This window comes from Suillus paluster, assembly GCF_016628075.1.
Source record: "Suillus paluster strain FC165 chromosome Unknown EDB91scaffold_10, whole genome shotgun sequence".
Classification (NCBI taxonomy): Eukaryota; Fungi; Basidiomycota; class Agaricomycetes; order Boletales; family Suillaceae; genus Suillus; species Suillus paluster.
The window spans coordinates 737334-755235 of NW_024537570.1; the positions used below are offsets into that span (position 1 = coordinate 737334).

The 17902-nt window shown below is 47.9% G+C and overlaps 6 protein-coding genes across 6 annotated transcripts; 2 read left to right on the forward strand and 4 right to left on the reverse strand.

Moving 5' to 3' along the window:
* Positions 1 to 143: 143 nt before the first annotated feature.
* Positions 144 to 1666, reverse strand: EDB91DRAFT_1198475 (uncharacterized protein). Its single transcript, XM_041320622.1, has 4 exons — positions 989 to 1666; positions 775 to 936; positions 375 to 707; positions 144 to 321 (listed from the first exon to the last, which is right to left on the reverse strand). Exons 1-3 carry the CDS (start codon positions 1404 to 1406, stop codon positions 505 to 507), a joined length of 783 nt encoding a protein of 260 aa, XP_041180507.1. The 5' UTR covers positions 1407 to 1666; the 3' UTR covers positions 144 to 321; positions 375 to 504.
* On the reverse strand, positions 1481 to 1666 carry EDB91DRAFT_1021681 (uncharacterized protein; the record flags this gene model as incomplete). Its single annotated transcript, XM_041312571.1, has 1 exon — positions 1481 to 1666. A coding segment is annotated over one exon (186 nt), but the record flags the coding sequence as incomplete, so codon positions are not given.
* A 7119-nt stretch (positions 1667 to 8785) lies between these two features.
* On the reverse strand, positions 8786 to 10629 carry EDB91DRAFT_1198477 (uncharacterized protein). Its single transcript, XM_041320623.1, has 2 exons — positions 10517 to 10629; positions 8786 to 10375 (listed from the first exon to the last, which is right to left on the reverse strand). The coding sequence occupies exons 1-2, from the start codon at positions 10610 to 10612 to the stop codon at positions 9098 to 9100; spliced, it is 1374 nt and encodes a 457-aa protein (XP_041180509.1). The 5' UTR covers positions 10613 to 10629; the 3' UTR covers positions 8786 to 9097.
* A 790-nt stretch (positions 10630 to 11419) lies between these two features.
* Positions 11420 to 12518, forward strand: EDB91DRAFT_1115716 (uncharacterized protein). Its single transcript, XM_041317940.1, is given in 6 exon segments — positions 11420 to 11475; positions 11489 to 11670; positions 11760 to 11848; positions 11927 to 11979; positions 12075 to 12258; positions 12313 to 12518. 5 exon segments carry the CDS (start codon positions 11554 to 11556, stop codon positions 12512 to 12514), a joined length of 645 nt encoding a protein of 214 aa, XP_041180510.1. The 5' UTR covers positions 11420 to 11475; positions 11489 to 11553; the 3' UTR covers positions 12515 to 12518.
* A 105-nt stretch (positions 12519 to 12623) lies between these two features.
* On the reverse strand, positions 12624 to 15102 carry EDB91DRAFT_1115720 (uncharacterized protein). Its single transcript, XM_041317941.1, has 5 exons — positions 13682 to 15102; positions 13468 to 13635; positions 13194 to 13418; positions 12815 to 13072; positions 12624 to 12756 (listed from the first exon to the last, which is right to left on the reverse strand). Exons 1-4 carry the CDS (start codon positions 14994 to 14996, stop codon positions 12861 to 12863), a joined length of 1920 nt encoding a protein of 639 aa, XP_041180511.1. The 5' UTR covers positions 14997 to 15102; the 3' UTR covers positions 12624 to 12756; positions 12815 to 12860.
* A 1033-nt stretch (positions 15103 to 16135) lies between these two features.
* EDB91DRAFT_1245430 (uncharacterized protein) lies at positions 16136 to 17783 on the forward strand (the record flags this gene model as incomplete). The annotated part of the gene is made up of 4 exons (XM_041322543.1): positions 16136 to 16252; positions 16307 to 16770; positions 16826 to 17036; positions 17097 to 17783. The coding sequence occupies 4 exons, from the start codon at positions 16136 to 16138 to the stop codon at positions 17781 to 17783; spliced, it is 1479 nt and encodes a 492-aa protein (XP_041180512.1).
* Positions 17784 to 17902: the final 119 nt, after the last annotated feature.

Consider the following 17902-nt stretch of genomic DNA (forward strand, 5'->3'; position numbering starts at 1 on the left):
TGTCGATTGTGGAAGGGGGCGGGGTGTTGACTCCACGCCAGCGAAAGATGCGCTCGTCGGCTGGGCAGGGTGGGCGTAGTGGTGACGTTCGAAGGGATAATGGCTCGATGGATGCTGGGGTGTTGATTTCTGCTGATGTGGTAGTTAGGCTGTAACAAATGACATCTTGTCTCTGAGGTGTGAAGGGAGTGGGAAGTCCGTTCTGCATGATGGGCCCGAAAATCCATCTAGGAAGGCTTGAATGTCGCCACATGATAGCAGATCTGAAATGTTGATTTGGCTGGGGACGTGTTCGAGTTTGAGATGGACCCCGTTGAGTGCCTGCGCCATGGGCGTGAATTTTGACACGAATAACGAACAACTATTGAACTTGCCTGCAATAGATAGATTTCTTTGAGTACGATGTTCGTGGCTTGGCTGCGCAATCGGCCCTTGTTTATCGATATTATGACACCAGCATTGTCCAATTGAACCAATAAGGATTGGCCCTTCACGTTTGGGCGCTTATGTAAGCCAAGGTGGATAATGAGCCTCAGACCCAGTTCCACGGCTGTGGCTTCGGCCCAGCCGATGTTGTGCTCGTGTCCTGAGCCTACTAGGAAGCCCTCTTTCCATTTCCATGCTGCCCAATGTCAGCCTACCACTACACCTATTCCGAAGGAAGTACTCACGTCGCCCCACCAGAGGAGGTCGACTGGTTTCTGGGTGTGCAAGGGTCTTTCTCGTGGCAATACTGCTAGAATTTCTAACGCCCATTGCAGGTCAGCCAATAGTGTGCTCGCTGCAATTTGAATTTGTTGGCGAAAAGGGCTATTGAGCGTAGGAAGGGGCGGATCAGCGGGAAAATCGATGAAATATGGACCAGCTTGCCGTGCAAGCTCGCTGCTTCAATTGTCGTGAAGCGAGCTCCTTTCGTGAGCCATGCTTGCAACAGAGATAAGGTCTTTTCCATCTTCTCCTCGGGTAGTGAGACTGATCGATGTACTAAGTCCCAGCTGAAGCTGATGTAGCATTGTCGAGCTGTGAAGGCTCGCAGCTTCTCCAAGCTCCATGGAACCCCAAAAACGGACAACAGGGCGATGAATTCTTCCTCTGTCCAATCTTGGTGCGGTAGGTGGATGACGAAGAAGTCGTCCACCCACTTTCGAATTGGACCAAATCCGGCTTTCTTGTAAATGGCGACGAGCATGTCTGCTACCGAGCTGAATACTCCTGCACTGGAGCTCAGTCCGAACATGAGGGCTCTGTTGATGTATACTCAATCTCGCCAAAGAATGCACAGAGCCCATTGTTGACTGGGGTGTACAGGTATGATCCTGTAGGCTGATGCAATGTCGAACATTGCTGCGATGCAGCTGTCGAGCAGTGAAAGGATCAAGTTGACGACGCTGTCGAACGTTCCCCATTCTGTTGGGAATGCGTCTGGGTCTATTCCCATGTTGACGGAAGGATTCTCAGGATTGTCGCGAGGGTAGGACATGTCCTGCACGAGTCTGAACTTCATGGAGTTTGGTTTCGGTATGAGACCGAGTGGGGACATGCGGAAGGGGCCGATTATGGATTCTAATTCCGATATTGAGTATGCGCGAGAGTAGCGCCCTGTGCTCTGCTCGCTGATTATGTATTGATCTATAATGTTGATGTTGAGTTGAGATGATGCATGGTTTTCGAAAAGTTTGCGTGGTCTTCGGAGATTCTCTGACTCCTACGTCAAATCCTTCCTTGATGCTGGATATCATATGTTTCCATTCTTCGTATATACTATATTTATAAAGAAGCTCCTCAAGCTTTGATGTGATAAGGGGCATTATGACCTGCCAAGGGTCTAGGTTGGGCCGCTCTGCAGGTTCCTGTGCCGTGGGCAGTGTCTCTGCAGATGCTGCATCCGTGGTAGTTGATGCAGGCATTAGCGAAGTGGCAGCTGGAGAATCATGCCCAACCAATGCAGAATATCTTTCCACCTGGGGCTGCAAGGGTGTGTGCGCTCTTGGCTGATGCTGTGATCTGGGCTGCTGGGTGCCCAGTGATGGTTGATTCTGCTGTGCAGTCGCCTGGTAGATGATCTGCTCCTCCACACCGAAAGCACTGGAGTTTGGACTTTTTCTTTGGTGGCTGCTGGGATGATGACAAAGAAGGTGGTAGTGGCCTCTTGAATTGCGGAGTACTATATGCGGCAGTTAAGGCTGGCTGCCTAGCTACCATATGTGTCGCGATGATGGTCAGGGCTTTGTCGTCCAGCTGCGATAAGTTGTGCTGTGGGTGCTGCACCACCATCTCACATTGCTGTATGTCATACTCGACTGCCACGTCCCAAGAGTGGGATCAGCTTAGTCCTAGGACAACACTATGGTGCGCTCTTAGTGCCTTGGCTCGAGCTGCCCCATGATAGTGCTCAGTGCGCTCTTCCGCTGCATTCGCTGCTCCTATCCAGTCGGATAAGGATATGCTCCTTTCATTTCAGTGGTCAAGCCCTCTGGCTGTTATCAAACCCGATGCTGAGATGATGAAGGCTTCTTCTCCGCTTCTGATGGCTTGCCATCGAGCCAACAATGTAAGCGCACTGTAAGGTACATATTTGAAAGCCTTGAAGGCCTCATCTACCTTGGGCGGAACGGCTGTAAAAACACGGGCTGTCGTCAGCCTTAGGCTTCATTTGGGGTGATTGGGTAGGTTGGGCTGAGTGTGCCTATGATCATATGCAGGGCGGAGAACATTTTGGCAGCCTCAAGCCCCTTCTTTTGTCACTTCATGGCCTGAAACCAATAGTCTGACCTGCTGCCTGACATATTGCAAGAGTGCCTTTAGCATCTCGAGCCTGCTGCTCTTTGGTTTTGCTGGCCTTTAGCTCAGCGATGGTGAATGACTGCACTCGAACACGCAGATGTCTCGCATGCCTTGGGTTGTAGGTAGGGACCCAAGGCACTGAACACTGCCCTCGGTGTGCATGAAGTGTGACATCGAGAGGAAAACTACCGGTTGGAGAAACAAAGAAGGAGAGGATTCTCACCAGTGTTGAGGGGGTTCGCTTTGTAGCCTAGCACTATTTCTGGGAGAGTGACCTTGGATTTGTCCTTTCTGGCTGCGGCGGCGGCAGCCCTTGCTTTCTCGACTTCTTCTGGGGAAGCAAATAGTGTGGGGGGAACTGTCCTGTGGGGGATTTCCGCTGGCTGCGTGGTTCTGGCTGCTTGCTCTTGCTCTAGCTGCACTATGCGTGCAAGCAGCGCCGTTATGTCTGCTGCTTGTTGAGGAAGTGCTGGGGCCGGGGGGGCTTGGGGCATCTGGTGCATTGATTGGGGGTGTCTGCTTAGTAGCCGCCTGCTTGGCAGATGGTTTGGCTGCTGGCTTGGCTGTTGACTTTGCTGGCGCACCAGGCAGAGGAGTTGTCCAAGATGTGCTGCCTTGGGGTGGTGCTGCGTCTTCGGCTTTGGCTTTGGCTTTGGCTTTGGCTTTGGCTTTGGCTTTGGCACCTGCGCTGGCAATTCTGGCAGACTGCCTCATTGCTGCTGTTCTGGTCCGCGTTGTACTTCATCCTTGGTCTGCTGGGGGTTCGGCTGATTCCATTGGTAGAGGTGCTTCAGGTGGTGTGGTTGGACCTGAAGAGCTGGCTTGAGGTGATGAAGAGCTCGGGAGTTGTAGGTTCAGGTGTTGGTAAGTCATTGGTGGCAATGCAAAGGATTGGATAGTGTAGGGTTGATTATAATGAAAGAAAGAGATAAAGTGCGGTGCGAGATTTTCTGGATGTGAGAGAGTGATTAAGACAATGAATAGTAAGGAACTGTGCTAAGGGTATGATATGCGGATGCTAATATTCGAATAGCGATAAGAGAAATAGGTAAGGACCAGGTGTTTTGCTCAGTTGGACGCTTGGTGCTGACTCTCCGGCAAGCTCCAAATCGGCACCTTACTCATGAAGAAACTGCTGGCTTGGGGATTTTGATTTGGTGATGAATTCTTTCTGGATATGTTCATCTAGAAACATCTTGACTGCTTCTTGTTCTTTCTCAGATAGGGGGTAGATCTTGGATGATTTAGGGATGAATCCTGGCTGTCATATACCGGATCTGAGCACCTCCAATACCACCTGTGAACATCCCTATCACTAGTCCGACCCCCTGTTTCCCCATCCGCTCCATCCCTCCTTCTCTGACAATGCACAAAGTGCATTTCAGTAGGACTAGCCCTGCTACCTCTGCCTGACTCTTTTCCGCTCCTCCGACACTACCCCTATTTCCTCCGACACTATATCCCATACCTCTGGATCCGGAACTCCAGATTCTCCCCTATGAAAGTCTGGTTCTCTGTCCTGTTCCACCTGGCGCTCCGCTTTCATCTCTGGACTTACACCTATCTCCTTTTAGAACACTGCTCTCTGGTTACCGGTTGTACACCTTTCCGCTTTGCTTACTGATCTGTCCATTGGCACTTCATTTCTGACCTCATTTCCTTGATCCATTGTACACTTACTAATAGACCCTCCATATGCTTTGGACATAGCTTTTACTGTGCTGACTGATTTACTTACATGATACCTACAGTATATAAACTCCTGTAAAACTCTGGAACTCCTCAGTTCAAATATCACCTTAATTCCTGCTCATTCCTGTACCTCCGGACTTGAGCTTGTCTCTTGTCAATCTCTGAGTCTTAGGATTGATTCCTTTGACTATACCTCCGACTCTCCATCTTAGTTCTGCTCATTCCTGCAATCTCTGGACTTGAGTCTCACCTCTTGTCCACCTCTGAGTCTTAGGGGTTAAACCTTAGGACTACTTCTCCGGCTCTACCTTAGGGTAGTCTAACCTCTGTTCTGTTTCTACTCTGGACTTCCGTAGTAGCCTTACTCCGTCCCCACATAAGTCTTCCGGAGTTCCACCAAACTCCACCAACTTCTGTCCTCCAGAATTCCCCGGACTTCCATTGGACTTCCCCTCTGTCCCCCGGAAATTAAGGGCACGTACTTGGGTAAGGGGCACAGCGCACGAGCTGAAGCCAAAGCCCTTTGAGTGACCTCTCCCTTGAGCACGACCTTAACACTGGCTTTGTTTCAATGCAATGGTCAATTCCTGGTCTGGATGGAGGAAGTTTATTTAGCCCATCTTTGGCGAATATGTCAGCAAAATCATGGAGATAAGAGGGAACTAATTCTTTGAAAGACTTCTTCTGCTTTGCTTGTTCTCCTGCCATGGCAAACTCTTGTGCTTTGTTACTTATCTTGTAATATTCTTCTTCCGTCGAAGTGGTGAGAATCCAAGAGTTTCATAGTGGGGCAGTTGTGCTTGTTCATCGGATTTTGGTGGCAGAGGTTCCATTGGCAGTGAGTGGGGAGTCAAAGGAGAGGTTTTCGATGATTCAGATAGTAGTGCCATCTTGTGCATATTCAATGAGAATTTTGTCATCGGAAAGAGGGTAGGTTGCAATGTCTTCTACTTTTTGGGCAAGTTGGTCAGTAACCCATACATCTCCTTCTGATTAAAGTCAGGCATCTCGATTTCTTCATCATCATTGGGATCAGGGATCAGGTTGGGGAGTGGTTCTTCAGAGTTTAGAGGGGGAAGAGATTCTTCTCATACTTCTTCTACTGTTGCTTTCTTGGATGGTTTCTTGGCAGGTTCAGGGTTTTTCTTGGCATTTTGTTGCTTCTTGAGGGATTGTTCTATCTTTCTGGAGCAAGGTGTTGCAGGGATAGAAATGGTCTGCTGTTGGAATCTGGTGAAGCAAAAGAAACAGAAGACAAACCATAGAAGATGAAAGTGAAACAATATGAGTGCAACCAGTGAGTGCGACGAGGCAATGCATTGACGTCGGCTGAGGCTCGTCAATATTGGAACGCCTATCCCTATGTTACAGACAATTTAATTATCTATCCTATCCGTACTATAAAGAACCTTTTGAGTCATTAGAACATCTCAGGTGTTTTCATAGAGCCTAAGATGTAAGTCTCATATTTTCACGTTATTCTACAGAGCTAGCATACCATTAGATATTTGTTCTACTAGGTACTTTACCCACTCTTACTGAGGTCTTTTCATAGAGCCTGAGATATATTTGTTCTACTAGCTCCTGCTTCGTGCGCTGCTCACCTAAACTCGCTTTATCTGCTTGGTCCAATCAATGTCAGGGTGAATAGCTCGTACAAGGTATTCCAAAGAGAATCTTGAGTCCAAGGACACAGTAGTAGGAGACTGGTCCGTCAGAAGAGTAAGATCCATTGGTGGTCCTGATCTGGAATGGTTCAGAGAGTCATTTGATGGGGATGTTGTGTTCCTTGATGAAGTCCCAGCTGATGAATGTTCCTGCTGCTCCACAGTCAACAATGATGGTTGTTTCAATGGTTTGTGCACACTCTGTGAGGATCAGGGTAGCCAGTACCCAAAATTCTTTTCTGTCTCCTACTGTTCATACAAGGCATATATCAATGGAAGGTACTGACATTGAAACAGTCCTTCCTTCTAAAAATCCATTTGGCAGGTGGTTTCCTCCTCCTCCTCCTCCTCCTCCTCCTCCTCCTCCTCCTCCTCCTCCTCCTCCTCCTCCTCCTCCTCCTCCTCCTCCTCCTCCTCCTCCTCCTCCTCCTCCTCCTCCTCCTCCTCCTCCTCCTCCTCCTCCTCCTCTTCTTCTTCCTCAGTGTCTTTTTCAGGCGCTTCACACCTTGCCGGTACTTTCCCATTGCTTCTTTTATCATCTCCTTGGGGATGGAAGTTAGGGTCATTTGCATGATGTCCTGTCTTGGCGCAGCAGAAGCATTTCCCTGTTCTCATATACTCTTTTCTGTCAGCTTCAGATAAGCGATCTACTTCCATGGCATTCGGATCTCTAGAGGGTGTGTATCGGCTAGGACCGAAGTTCTTCTTCTGGTAGGTGTTTCCATTGTGAGCACTGATCATGTTGAAGTGAAGTCAAGCATTGTCAAGGGTGACACATTTTTTAACAAACTTGTCATACTCTTCAGGGATTACTCCAGTGTTATAGAGTTTCTTGATGAGTCCTGGGTGAGCTCCATCAATGAAGAACTTGAATCTTTTGTTATGACTAGGATAGTTCTTCCTTAGTGATCCAATAAAAGATGATCAAGACTAAGGTGTATCGCAAGTTTCAGCTAGTCAGATGTCAAGGTCCGCTAGATCAAGGGTTCAGGCTAGTCGAGTGTCAAGGGCTCACTAGATCAGATATCAAGGCTAGTCTGCTGAGAGGCAGCTAGATTGGTGAACTCGAGTTATCAGGGAGAACCTAGTAGATTCAAGTTAAGGAATACAAGTACAGGGGGTGTGGTATATATAGGTAGCAAGAAAGTGGTTTAGGGCCAGTCTGTAGGTAGATAACCCTATCATGAAAGGTAAGTGAGAATGGAAAGATAGTGTCAACCAATCAGAAAAGGAGACAAGAAATGGTACAATGTTGGATCAACCAATCAGGGACTAGTATGAGTAATCATCTGCATAAGCATAATGAGTAAGCATATGAGTAAGTGTTCACGTGTTGGATGTATTGATAAGCAGTCATGAGACCCGATAAGTAAGTAAGAAAAGAAAGAGAAAAGAAAATATAGCGCCATTGTAACAGTTGCCATGAATGCACATGTAATACTCCTGAAACTGATAATGGAGTCAAATGATTGTCATGAGAATTGGTTCAAATACTTATGACATGTTCCACGTTCTTGAGAGCCTCTTGTTGCAATTTTTCATCCCAGTACTTCTTGAAATGGTTCATTTTCTCATTAGGATCAAGTACTGTTGGTCAGTTAAATCAATCATCAAGTAGAAATACAAACAACATACACATTGCCATGATATAAGCATTTGAGTTGCTGGTCTTCTCATAGTAAACCACAATCTTGTCTATCACAGCCTGAAGAGGCACTTTGAACTGGGCATACTTCGGTTTTGCAAGCCTTGAGCTCCATGCTTTGTGTAGCACTTCAAGGGCTGGAATAGCAAGATGTAGACTCAGGTTTCGATCAGATGAAAAAGCTTGTTGAGCATTGTCCGCATGCTTCAAAGGAGACATAAATGTCATCACTCGAAAGCCAGACACAACAATACTCACAGCAAGGAGATCAAGAAACAGTTTGACATGTTCCCACTCCTCATTCCATAACTCTAACTCACCAATTTTCTTCCTCTTCTCTAGGTTCGGCTCCTTCAGGCCCATTTCATAAATAAAGGTATTGATATACTGTTGGTCACCTATTGATACTATGAACATGCCACCAACATTAATACTCACCTTTCACTGTGTTTCTGCCCGTTCTAGCATAGTAAATGTTGATGACCATCGCACTGACATGTCAAGCAGTAGCTGTAAGGGATGGTCAGCACCCTCTCATATCTGAATATTCAGTCATGTGGGATGGTTGAAGTTTTAAATGTGAAGTTTCATTTTGAAGTTTAGACCAGCATTAAAAATATATTTATATTTCTTATTGTCAATGACATTCAGCCAGCAACAAAGTGTTCACTGATGCTTTATATTTCTCTTGTCGTGCAAGATCTCTTTAACATTTGAAATTTTACATCTGCTTAGATGACAACCTAAATATTAAGTATTATCTTGACATTTCACACAACATTCAAACCTGTCTTAAATATTGCAAACCCTGATGTGTGAGTTTAGAGTTGGGAAGCCAAACAGCATGACAGCTATGTGTGACAAGCTCACCAAGATAAGACCTTCACAAACTACCTGTGTTCAATCTATCCACTCTGTAGAAGGAACAAAGGAGACTTTCACAATTCTGTTGCAGGTGGAAATTATGTTTGAAGTATATATGTATCCTACCAGCCACTTTTTCTTGAAAAAAATCATTGATCTACTATGACTCTCAATAGAATTCACTGAGGCAACTAATTTGTGTCATGCACAACATCGCAGACATCAAGTATTCATCATATACTATAGCAATGTCTGTTGAGGCCTCATCTTCAATTACTTTCTATATGTTGATACGAAAAATTGAAGAAATTAGAAGTTTTGCCTGAGGTGGGTAAAGGAGTGGGGGTGGGTAAAGGACCGGTCCTATACTGTACACTATGAGCAGTGAGATAGGGAGTACTTAGTATGCAGGGCGCCAGTGCAGTGCACCATCCTATGTAATAAGTCACTGCTCACTGCGAACAATGGTGAGCATACCGTCAACAAATCCATATTCCAACGCCACTACCTCGAGTGAGGGGATGAGGGCAACATATTCCGCTCGCTGCTCCTCTGTCGTCTTCACTCGAGGGCCGAAAATCAGGGTCTCCAGGGTGCACTTTGACCGCGACAATAATGCCTTCAATTCCTCATGAGGCCACACTCTTACATCGTTAACTTCAAGTATGCGCAGATTGGGGAGTGTTAGAGCATTGAACAGGACAAGTAATGGGTTACTGGATGAGTTTCCAAAGCCGATGCGTAAGGATTGAAGTTTGGTGTGCGTGAATGGCTTAAAGGCCCGTGTTCGGTTGGATTCCACGCGAACTTTCAACGAGGAGATGTTGGGACCTAGCTGGAGCAAGTGGAGGAATGCACGCGGTTTATGTATCTCGATGTCGACATTTGTCAGGTGGGCCCATACGGGATTGACAGAGGATATGTCATTGGGTTTGAGGTACAACCCGACTACCGTGAGACTGCGCAGAGTGAATGGCAGTTGTGAGATAGATTGTGAAAATTCTTCATCGATAGATCGCGTGTCAAATGCCATGTCACGATCCTCAATGACTATGGTCAGGTCCTGAAGTGCTGCGAGGTCTTCCAACAAAACATCAAGTTCGTCCGCGTCTGGGAAGATATGGATATGGAGAGACGATATTTGGTTGATGTAAGGCTGAAGAAGGCTTCGTAGCTTAAAGCTATCTCCGTAGTATTGAAGAGCTAGCGATAATGGAAGACCTCGTGACCGCTTGAGCCATGAGTGACAGCAGAAGGCTTGCCCCTCCCAATGGTCTCTGGAGACGATTGGCACATGAAGTTTGCACCACAAATTGGGTGTGTCCACAGCAACCTCCCTCCATCGTCGGCATACCGCAGTCAACATCATGGGAGCTTCTAGCCGCGATGACAGCTGGAGTTCATCGAATGCTGGAATTGTTGGGAGACAATGATGAAAAATCTGGGATAGGACTTCAGTTGGCAAGCGCCAGAGAGTCGATGCAAATCTCTTGTGCAAATTCATGGACTGGGTGATCTTGTCCTTCTTTTCGACGAGTTGCTGGCGAAGATTGTCGATACTGTGCATGACTGTTTCTAGGCCTGAGATCTCGTCCAAAACTGCATTCCGTTGTTGTTGGCGTTCAGTAATGATGGCGCTGATGGTCTGGTCTTTGGACTCAGTGTCAAAGTAGTTCGTGTTGGGGAAACTAGCTCGGGAGTACGGGGTTTCGAGGTCTGGAATCTGGTCATGACATCAATCAAATAATATTCTAATATATTGGTATATACATACGGTCACCACTTGTATTGAACGTGCGAGCTGAAGTGAGGAAATATTATTGTGTATCCACGGACGCGGATACCTATAAAACTGAGCACTTACGACGATTTGCAGTTCACCGATGATATTCCATACCTGGGAGAGATTGACATTTGACTCGGCTGTGTGCATGTTAGTTGCTAACGCGAGGGATGACATTATTCTTGAGCTTGAAGATGAGATGAAGGTTTGAAAGTTTGAAGGTTTGAATCTGATCAAGGTAAACCGCCGTATCAGCGCCGCAGCTACTAGTACATAATAGATTTTCTATACGCTGGTAAAAGCCCGTACGCAATTTATCTCATAGGTATGCCATCGTATCGTGAAACAGAGTTCTGATAATATGATCTTAAGATCTTGTTATTTGCACTCCCTGCGAGTCTGGTTTATCATGACGGATGTACCAGTACATGACCAAATCCGTTATTCTTAATCTGCAATTATGAAGATAAAGACGAGAAGGCTCCCGCAAGAGACGACTACGACGGATGGCCCGTCGGTCGTCGTTGAAGCAATTTACCTGTGTTAGCATCCCAGACAGCCGGTTCCCGCCTGTGGTAATCATGGTGAGTAGCAAAACGCGGACACCCACCCCAGTACCTTGATTGGTTCAAGGAATTTCTCCTCCCTTCCATATATCGAGAGACTTGGCATCAAAAGGATCGGAGCCGTGCTTCACCTCCACCTTGATAACCTCCTTCAGGCCACTAATAGTTTCCGTCCTGTCAATCTCGACGTGAAAAGATATAGCGTGGGTTAGCGCCCACGACCCAACAATTGAGCATGAGTAGTGTCATGATGAGATCTGAGAACGTTTGTAGTCCCAACCTCCTGAGTAAAAGCATGTAAGTTGTAAGCCCGTTAGCTTACCTGAGTTCCCATAACCAGCATAAATACTGTCCGCGATAATGAAGCGTGAGCGCTAGCTTTGATTATCACTACCTTTTTGGCGTAACGGTTAAGGCCTAAGGGACGACAGTCTTGACTACTTACATAAGTAAAGCGTTTTTGGTATCGCGTGCCGGCGGGGGCAGTGCGCCGCCGCGTATGCGCGTCACTGCATCCACTGATTCCACGCCGTCACCTCCTTCTGCAACACCATGTCAACAAGCAAGACTGCTCTCATTCTCGGTGCAACAGGCGCAACCGGCAGAAATCTCCTTCGCGAGCTTCTCACAAGCGACCAATGGTCTAAAGTTGGCGAATATGGTCGACGAGTAACACCAGAAGCCGACCTTCCTCAGAATAGGGGCAAGCTGGAACAGAAAACCATCGACTTTGAAAACCTGGATGCAGCGGGCTGAAGGATGGACGGTGGGATGTCGTGTTCGTAACCCTTGGGACGACTCGCGCGAAGGCTGGGAGCGCAGAGATGTTTGAGAAGATCGACAGAGAGTGAGTGGAGTTTTCTTGTGATCTTCGAAACCATCTTATGCATAGCGTGAACCCAGGTATGTTGTGAACGCCTGCAAGGCTACGAAAATCAGATGATCCGACACATCAACAGCGGCTCGTGTATCCTCTCTGTGGGTTCATTTCGAACCTGTGTTGCACGCTACGTGGATTGACGTGAATTTAGTCTTCGGGTGCTAATGCTTCGTCTCCCTTCCTGTATCCGAAGTGCGCAAACATCACTATGTCCTACCCTTTCTCAAATCCCTCCCTGACTTTCTTTCCTTCAGATCAAAAGGTCTCACCGAACTAGGCTTAGCACGCCTTGGGTATGCGGACACTATCGTCTTCCGCCCAGGTTTCCTCAAAGGAGCAGAGCGCGAAGATAAAAGGCTCGCAGAGACCATCTTTGGGTACGCTTCCCCCCCTTTTAAAAACTTTTTCAATGTTGATTTGACACATTCAAGTTACGTGACCGGCGCCGCATCGTATTTTACGTCCAACGTGGAGATTCAGGTTAGCGTTCTCGCTAAAGGTATTATGAAAGCAGGCATTTGGGGTTCATCTGGCCTACCCGCCACCGTGGGTGCCACTAAAGCAGGACAGGAAGGAGCGTGGTCTACTCTGATAGGGAACAAGGGTGCGATTATTCTGGGGGAGGAGAAGTGATTCAACGGCAGTAGTTCAGATCTTCCTTATACTAGTTTCAGCATCATGATTGATCTATTGGACTGAATGAGTAGATAGTTACATAAATGCCATGCAAATATCGAAAACAGCGACAGCGAAAACAAATTATATGTCAGTATGTTATACAGCAGGTATTAATTATGTATGTGAATTCCTATAATCAAAGATATCCGTAGATGAGAAGGGCACATATGTGCGTATAAATGGAATGTGACTTATGTCTGATGGAAGGGACTTCAGTTACTTGGTCACGCTGGATATGATGGGGGGGTTACATACCCAGAGAATGCATAGATAGACTGACGACATGGATCATGTCCCCAGCCTATCTACTTGGCGTTTCGACTCGCCGCGGGTTCCTGCCCTCAGAGATACCCTTCCGTTGACCGGTAACTGGGCAAGCCCCGCGAGTAATACCTCCCACCAGAGAAATAGTCGCAGAGATTCCCGACGACCTTTCAATCAGCTGCGACAGCTTGTGTGAGCTAGAGCTCCTCCTGTCCACAGTCGGACGTGGTCGGTCCATCGCACCAGACACTAGCCTATCTATGGCTGATACTGGTCGTTCGATAGTGGGGATGGGTCTATCTGCAGCGAGGAATCTGTCCGCTACTGTCGGAGCCCCCGTGCTGCCCAGAACAGGCTCAACCTTATCTACAGGGCGAATTGCTGGGATCGGATTGTGATAGGCTCATCACGAGATCGCTTCTGCGCCCTCCCTGTCGAAGAGAGGGGAAGATCTGCATGGAATGCGAGCGATCGAGACCGTTGGGTCGCATACCGGGGCTAGAATCGGCGTCGATCCAAATGGAAGGAATGGTAGTTCGAGGAAGGCCTGCTGTATGGGGAGGTTCGGGGAGGGAGACTGTCGGCTCCGGAGCACCTGAAATGTAGACGTTAGCAAGCGATGGGAAAATTATAAGAATACGCACGGTTAGGCAGTTGTTTTCTTGGCGGACGAGAATACTCCGTGCCGCTGGTGTCCATATCAAGGAACGAGCATCCTTGTAAGGCGTCTGGCAGCGCAGGCATGGGTGGCGGATCATCTTGTGACATATGAGACGCTGGCGGAGTCCGCAACGCTTTGGGCAAACGTAGAACTGGCATTAGATGCAGTGCGTGAGCGTGTCTTCGCTGCTGATAGACGCGAAAGCCGATTCGGGCCATCTTTGGTGGATCGTTTGCTGCGAGAGGATTTGACAGATTTGACAGACTTGACAGACTTGGCGTCAGATGATACGTGCTTCACTTGAGAGATGAGAGTGGCTTTTGATGCAACAGCTTTAGCAGTGACACCCATGACTTGTGCGATATCGGTGTGGATGGTAATGTCTCCAAGCGTTTGGTTGTCATCCATATCATCAACTTCATCCTCGTCGCTCTCCTCCATCCCATCAATCTCAGCAGCCATACCCTCCGCTTCTCTCCAGGCCTCCTCGAGCTCATCCTCGAGCGTCTGAATGCGTATGACCGCGCGTTTCATCTCTTCTCCCTGACGCTCGAATGCCTTATTCAGCTTGCGAAGTGCAATCCCGAGAGCTGATGCCCAATGTCGATGCTGAACTATCGAAATTTGGGATTGTTGGTCTGACATCTGCAAGATGGATGCAAGGATAGAGTCGCATGAAGCGATGGAAGTTGCGACCTGAGATATCAAACTTCCCAATACATTATCTTTATCGCCTTCCCTCGAGCTGGCGAACACACCGGCACATGAGTTGAGGGCCTGCAACAACATGGTTCGTCTGTTCATTTCAAATCTCCATTTGACTTGCGCTGCTAGACGTTCCTCTTCGAGACGCTCGGCTTCTTTTATCATATCTGTGTCGAGTGCCTGCAGAGATAGGAGACGTATGAAGGACTCTTTTGCGCTCAACCTGATAGCACGTGAGACTATCTCCTGTAGTTCGGGTGAGGTGAACGTCCATTGGGCGGCCTCGTAGGGAAGGCCTTTCCATGGAATTGGGGTAGATTCGAATGATATTGCAGGCGGGGGCGCAAGGGGGGGAGGAGGAAGGAATGTCGCTATTGATGGCTTTGAGGAGAGCATAGGTTTTTGCTTTTGAATTGGTGGTGTCCTTGCAGGCGATACTGAGGGAGAAGAAGGGAACGAAGTGAGATTCTGTGAAACTTGAACACCAATATTTGATGTCGCGCGTGCACGTGAAGAAGCCCTCCGTTGTGGCTGTGGGAGTGAGGCATCAAGGAAAAAGGATTGGCTCTCGTCCAGAACGCTTGGGGATCCTGAACGGAGGAAGGAAGAGGTGAAAACAGGCGACGTCAATGCGGAGGTGACAGGAGAGCCTCCGTCGATAGTACTTCCGGGGGGGCTGTTCATATCAAGCGAATTTTTTGTGCGGGAGCGTAAGCGTGGTCCATGTGGCAACGGAGGCCTAGAAGGACGGTCGCGGACAACTGAGGGACGACGACGGGGAGATTCATCTGCTGTAACCGAATCCATGTGAGCAGCGCACACGATGGTGGAGCCAATAATTGGCAATTGTCTGTATGTTGCAAAGTCGGTAAGTATTATAATAACTAGTAGGGCGTTGAGGCGGTCGAACAGAGGCTTAGGCACATGGCGCACGCATGACCAAAGCCCAATTATAACCGTTGACCCTAGATTTGCCGTATGATAATGGGACCCGAAGTAAAATTAACGGGGCCATCTAATCTGATCAGCAATGAACGGGTTTCATGTCTGATAAGTACGAACAGGAAAACGACGCATGCCCCTGGTTCCCTCATAGCATTTTTTGCTTGAAGCTGTAGGATAAAGTTAGGGGGTTTGACCAGTGTCATAAGTACAGGGATCCTAGTGGACTACTTAGCTGACAGCCAAAAAGGTAATTTCGGACAAAAGGGATTTGATATGTTTTTTGCATAAAATATTAGTCAAATGTAAAGGCCGCGAATTTCGCTCCTTGAGGTATGAAACATTCATGGTTGTCCGACCTCATCCAACATGACAAGTTCGTGAGGCCCGGTGTACTGTAATTGCTCAGTGACGCAATTATATTAAATTACCGCAGGGTCATTTCCCCATTAACAGCATATTCAGATTGTCCGATTTTTTCGCGTTATAGGTGAACTAGAAATGCATTTCCTCATAGCCGTTGCGAAGGTATTCATACTTCCCTCTTTTGTCTCTCACGGACGTACTTAGAAGAGCGAGGCACACGGATCCGGAATATTGCTCAAGAAAAGAGAGAAAACATCGTGGGTTTCCTTGTCATCATGATTCGCGAAGCTGACTCTATTCGTTCACTCAGCCTACTACAATCATACTCTCCACTGCATCGGTGATAACTATCACCACCGCCTGGACTAACTACCTCCTTTGTCCATCGTATAAGTATGAACTATCACTCTCATGTCTTTCACTCCTACCACGTCTATATCTCCCACTAGAGCCTCTCAGTAGAGATCAAGTCTACACGTTGCAACCAGAGCCGAACTTCATCATACATAAATTGTTTGTGGACTGAATCCGCATCTCTGGCTGCTTGCTCTTACATACATTCCTGCTCTACTTTCCCTTGCGGCTATCATCTATAAATACCATACAGCAACCCTCATCTGACTCACCGTAAAACAACTATGGATCAATTCGCCATTGACTCATGGAATCACTCTCCATCTTTTCCTGTCCCTCTCGACATACTTCTCGATGTAATTCAGCATCTTCCTATCCAGAGCGTCCTGGCGCTGCGGCAGGTTTGCGCCCCTGTCTCGTTTCATGGTATTTTTCAATCTGATTTTATTTTCTAGACTAGTAAAATGTTTAACGCTGTCACGCGTATGCGCAGTCTTTGGGCTCTCCTCCTGCGTACTCATGTCCAGGAGCAAAACATTCCTATACCCCACCTTGAGGGACGATCGCTTGACATTTTGTCAGCCTCAGAGCTCGAGCAGCTCACCTGCAATGCGCTCGCTCTTCGCACCAACTGGACCAACCCTAATCCGGATGCGAAGAGGGAAGTCGATTTTTACAAGCCAACCGAGCCAGATTCGCGCATTATTTTCATGCAGTTTCTCCCTGGCAGAGGAAACCGCTGGCTAATTTCTGTCACGATGACCGCGCAACCCAAAAAATTTGTCCTCCAGTGCTGGAACGTTGCTACCCCTCAACCCGTCTGCATCGCAGAACTGACTCACGTGGATGGGCCCTATGGCGGGGTTGTCATTAATGACGATCCATCTTCTCCGGCCATAATGGTGATGCAGTCAGCACAGTGAGTGTAACTCGTAACTCCTAATTTAACGCTTTTTGCTCATTACTCATTATAGAACGGAGATACTCACCATCGACTTCGAAGAGGAAGATCCCGAGTCGGCATTCATCCCACTAGGTGCCATTGACGGCATTAGAGAGATTCATCTCCTCAGTGGGAACACGCTCGTTACCCGCCGTCCAGGAGACGGCGGAGAAGTCAGTTTATGGGACCTCAACGATCAGCCTCGTGAAAAAATCCAGTTGGTGAATCCCTCAATATTACAGGTTGGCTTGTTTCCATGTAATTCTACCCGTCGCTGAGTTCTATGGTTTGGAAACTGGCAGAACGATCACTGCCAAGCGATGCATCTCCGCGACGATTACATGGTAATCGTTCGCCAACAGACTGTCGAGTTCTACTCGACCATTCCCCGGCCAAATCTCATCGCGACACCGGGCGCCCCCATCTCGTACCCACTCGCACAGCACCGCTTCCAGTGGCGCGCAGACACCGTCAATATGTCAGAGCAAGTCAGCTGGCACGCTGCGCGCTCGCACCGCCCCTCTCCAATCAACCTTGTCATTCGGTTTGGAAGTACCTACCCTTGGCCGGTGAACATCTTGCATCATTTCGTCCTCACCCCAAACCCTGCGTACGTCCCAGGGCGGGAGACTTCTCTATACAACCTTCCCTACCTAGCACAACCCACCCCAGTGCAGACGATAGGCTCTCCAGTGCGTTTGTTCGCCCCGTCGTCCGTTGCACTCGGGAGATATGGCACTGGTCTCTGGCTTGACAGCCACACTGAAGACTGGATGGGGCCTAGCGACTGTGGCCAGCGACTTGCAGGAAAGACACTGACGACGATGGGAGAATCGCCGTCCGTAAATTCGCAGGACGGTGCGCAAGCTTCCATGGTATTTCGTGTACGCGACGACGACTTGTGGAACAAGATCGCTATCGATGAAGAGTCTGGGAGAATTGCGGTCGGTTATGTGAACGCTTCGATAACCCTCTTCGAATATGCTTAACATGGCCTTTTCATTTGGTTTTATTTTGGTTACTGTTCTTTTGACATGACATCTCCGCACCCACGTCGAGATTATATAGCATACTTCACCTTTTTTTTCTCTCGTCTCTGTCATTTTAT

Excerpts from the sequence above, each read along its gene's own strand:
- EDB91DRAFT_1198475 (XM_041320622.1), bottom strand. The coding sequence starts at position 1,406 with ATGGGGAACGTTCGACAGCGTCGTCAACTTGATCCTTTCACTGCTCGA. Across the intron at positions 937-988 it reads ACATCAGCTTCAGCTGGGAC|CTCTGTTGCAAGCATGGCTC; the intron begins TTAGTACATCGA and ends AAAAGACCTTAT. Across the intron at positions 708-774 it reads ATTCAAATTGCAGCGAGCAC|ACCCAGAAACCAGTCGACCT; the intron begins ACTATTGGCTGA and ends AGACCCTTGCAC.
- EDB91DRAFT_1198477 (XM_041320623.1), bottom strand. The coding sequence starts at position 10,612 with ATGTCATCCCTCGCGTTAGCAACTAACATGCACACAGCCGAGTCAAAT. Across the intron at positions 10,376-10,516 it reads TCGGTGAACTGCAAATCGTC|ATTCCAGACCTCGAAACCCC; the intron begins GTAAGTGCTCAG and ends TGTCATGACCAG.
- EDB91DRAFT_1115716 (XM_041317940.1), top strand. The coding sequence starts at position 11,554 with ATGTCAACAAGCAAGACTGCTCTCATTCTCGGTGCAACAGGCGCAACC. Across the intron at positions 11,980-12,074 it reads GCGGCTCGTGTATCCTCTCT|TGCGCAAACATCACTATGTC; the intron begins GTGGGTTCATTT and ends CTGTATCCGAAG. Across the intron at positions 12,259-12,312 it reads CTCGCAGAGACCATCTTTGG|TTACGTGACCGGCGCCGCAT; the intron begins GTACGCTTCCCC and ends GACACATTCAAG.
- EDB91DRAFT_1115720 (XM_041317941.1), bottom strand. The coding sequence starts at position 14,996 with ATGGATTCGGTTACAGCAGATGAATCTCCCCGTCGTCGTCCCTCAGTT. Across the intron at positions 13,419-13,467 it reads AAGAAAACAACTGCCTAACC|GTGCTCCGGAGCCGACAGTC; the intron begins GTGCGTATTCTT and ends TCTACATTTCAG. Across the intron at positions 13,073-13,193 it reads CGATCCCAGCAATTCGCCCT|TGTCTGGTGCGATGGACCGA; the intron begins GTAGATAAGGTT and ends TAGATAGGCTAG.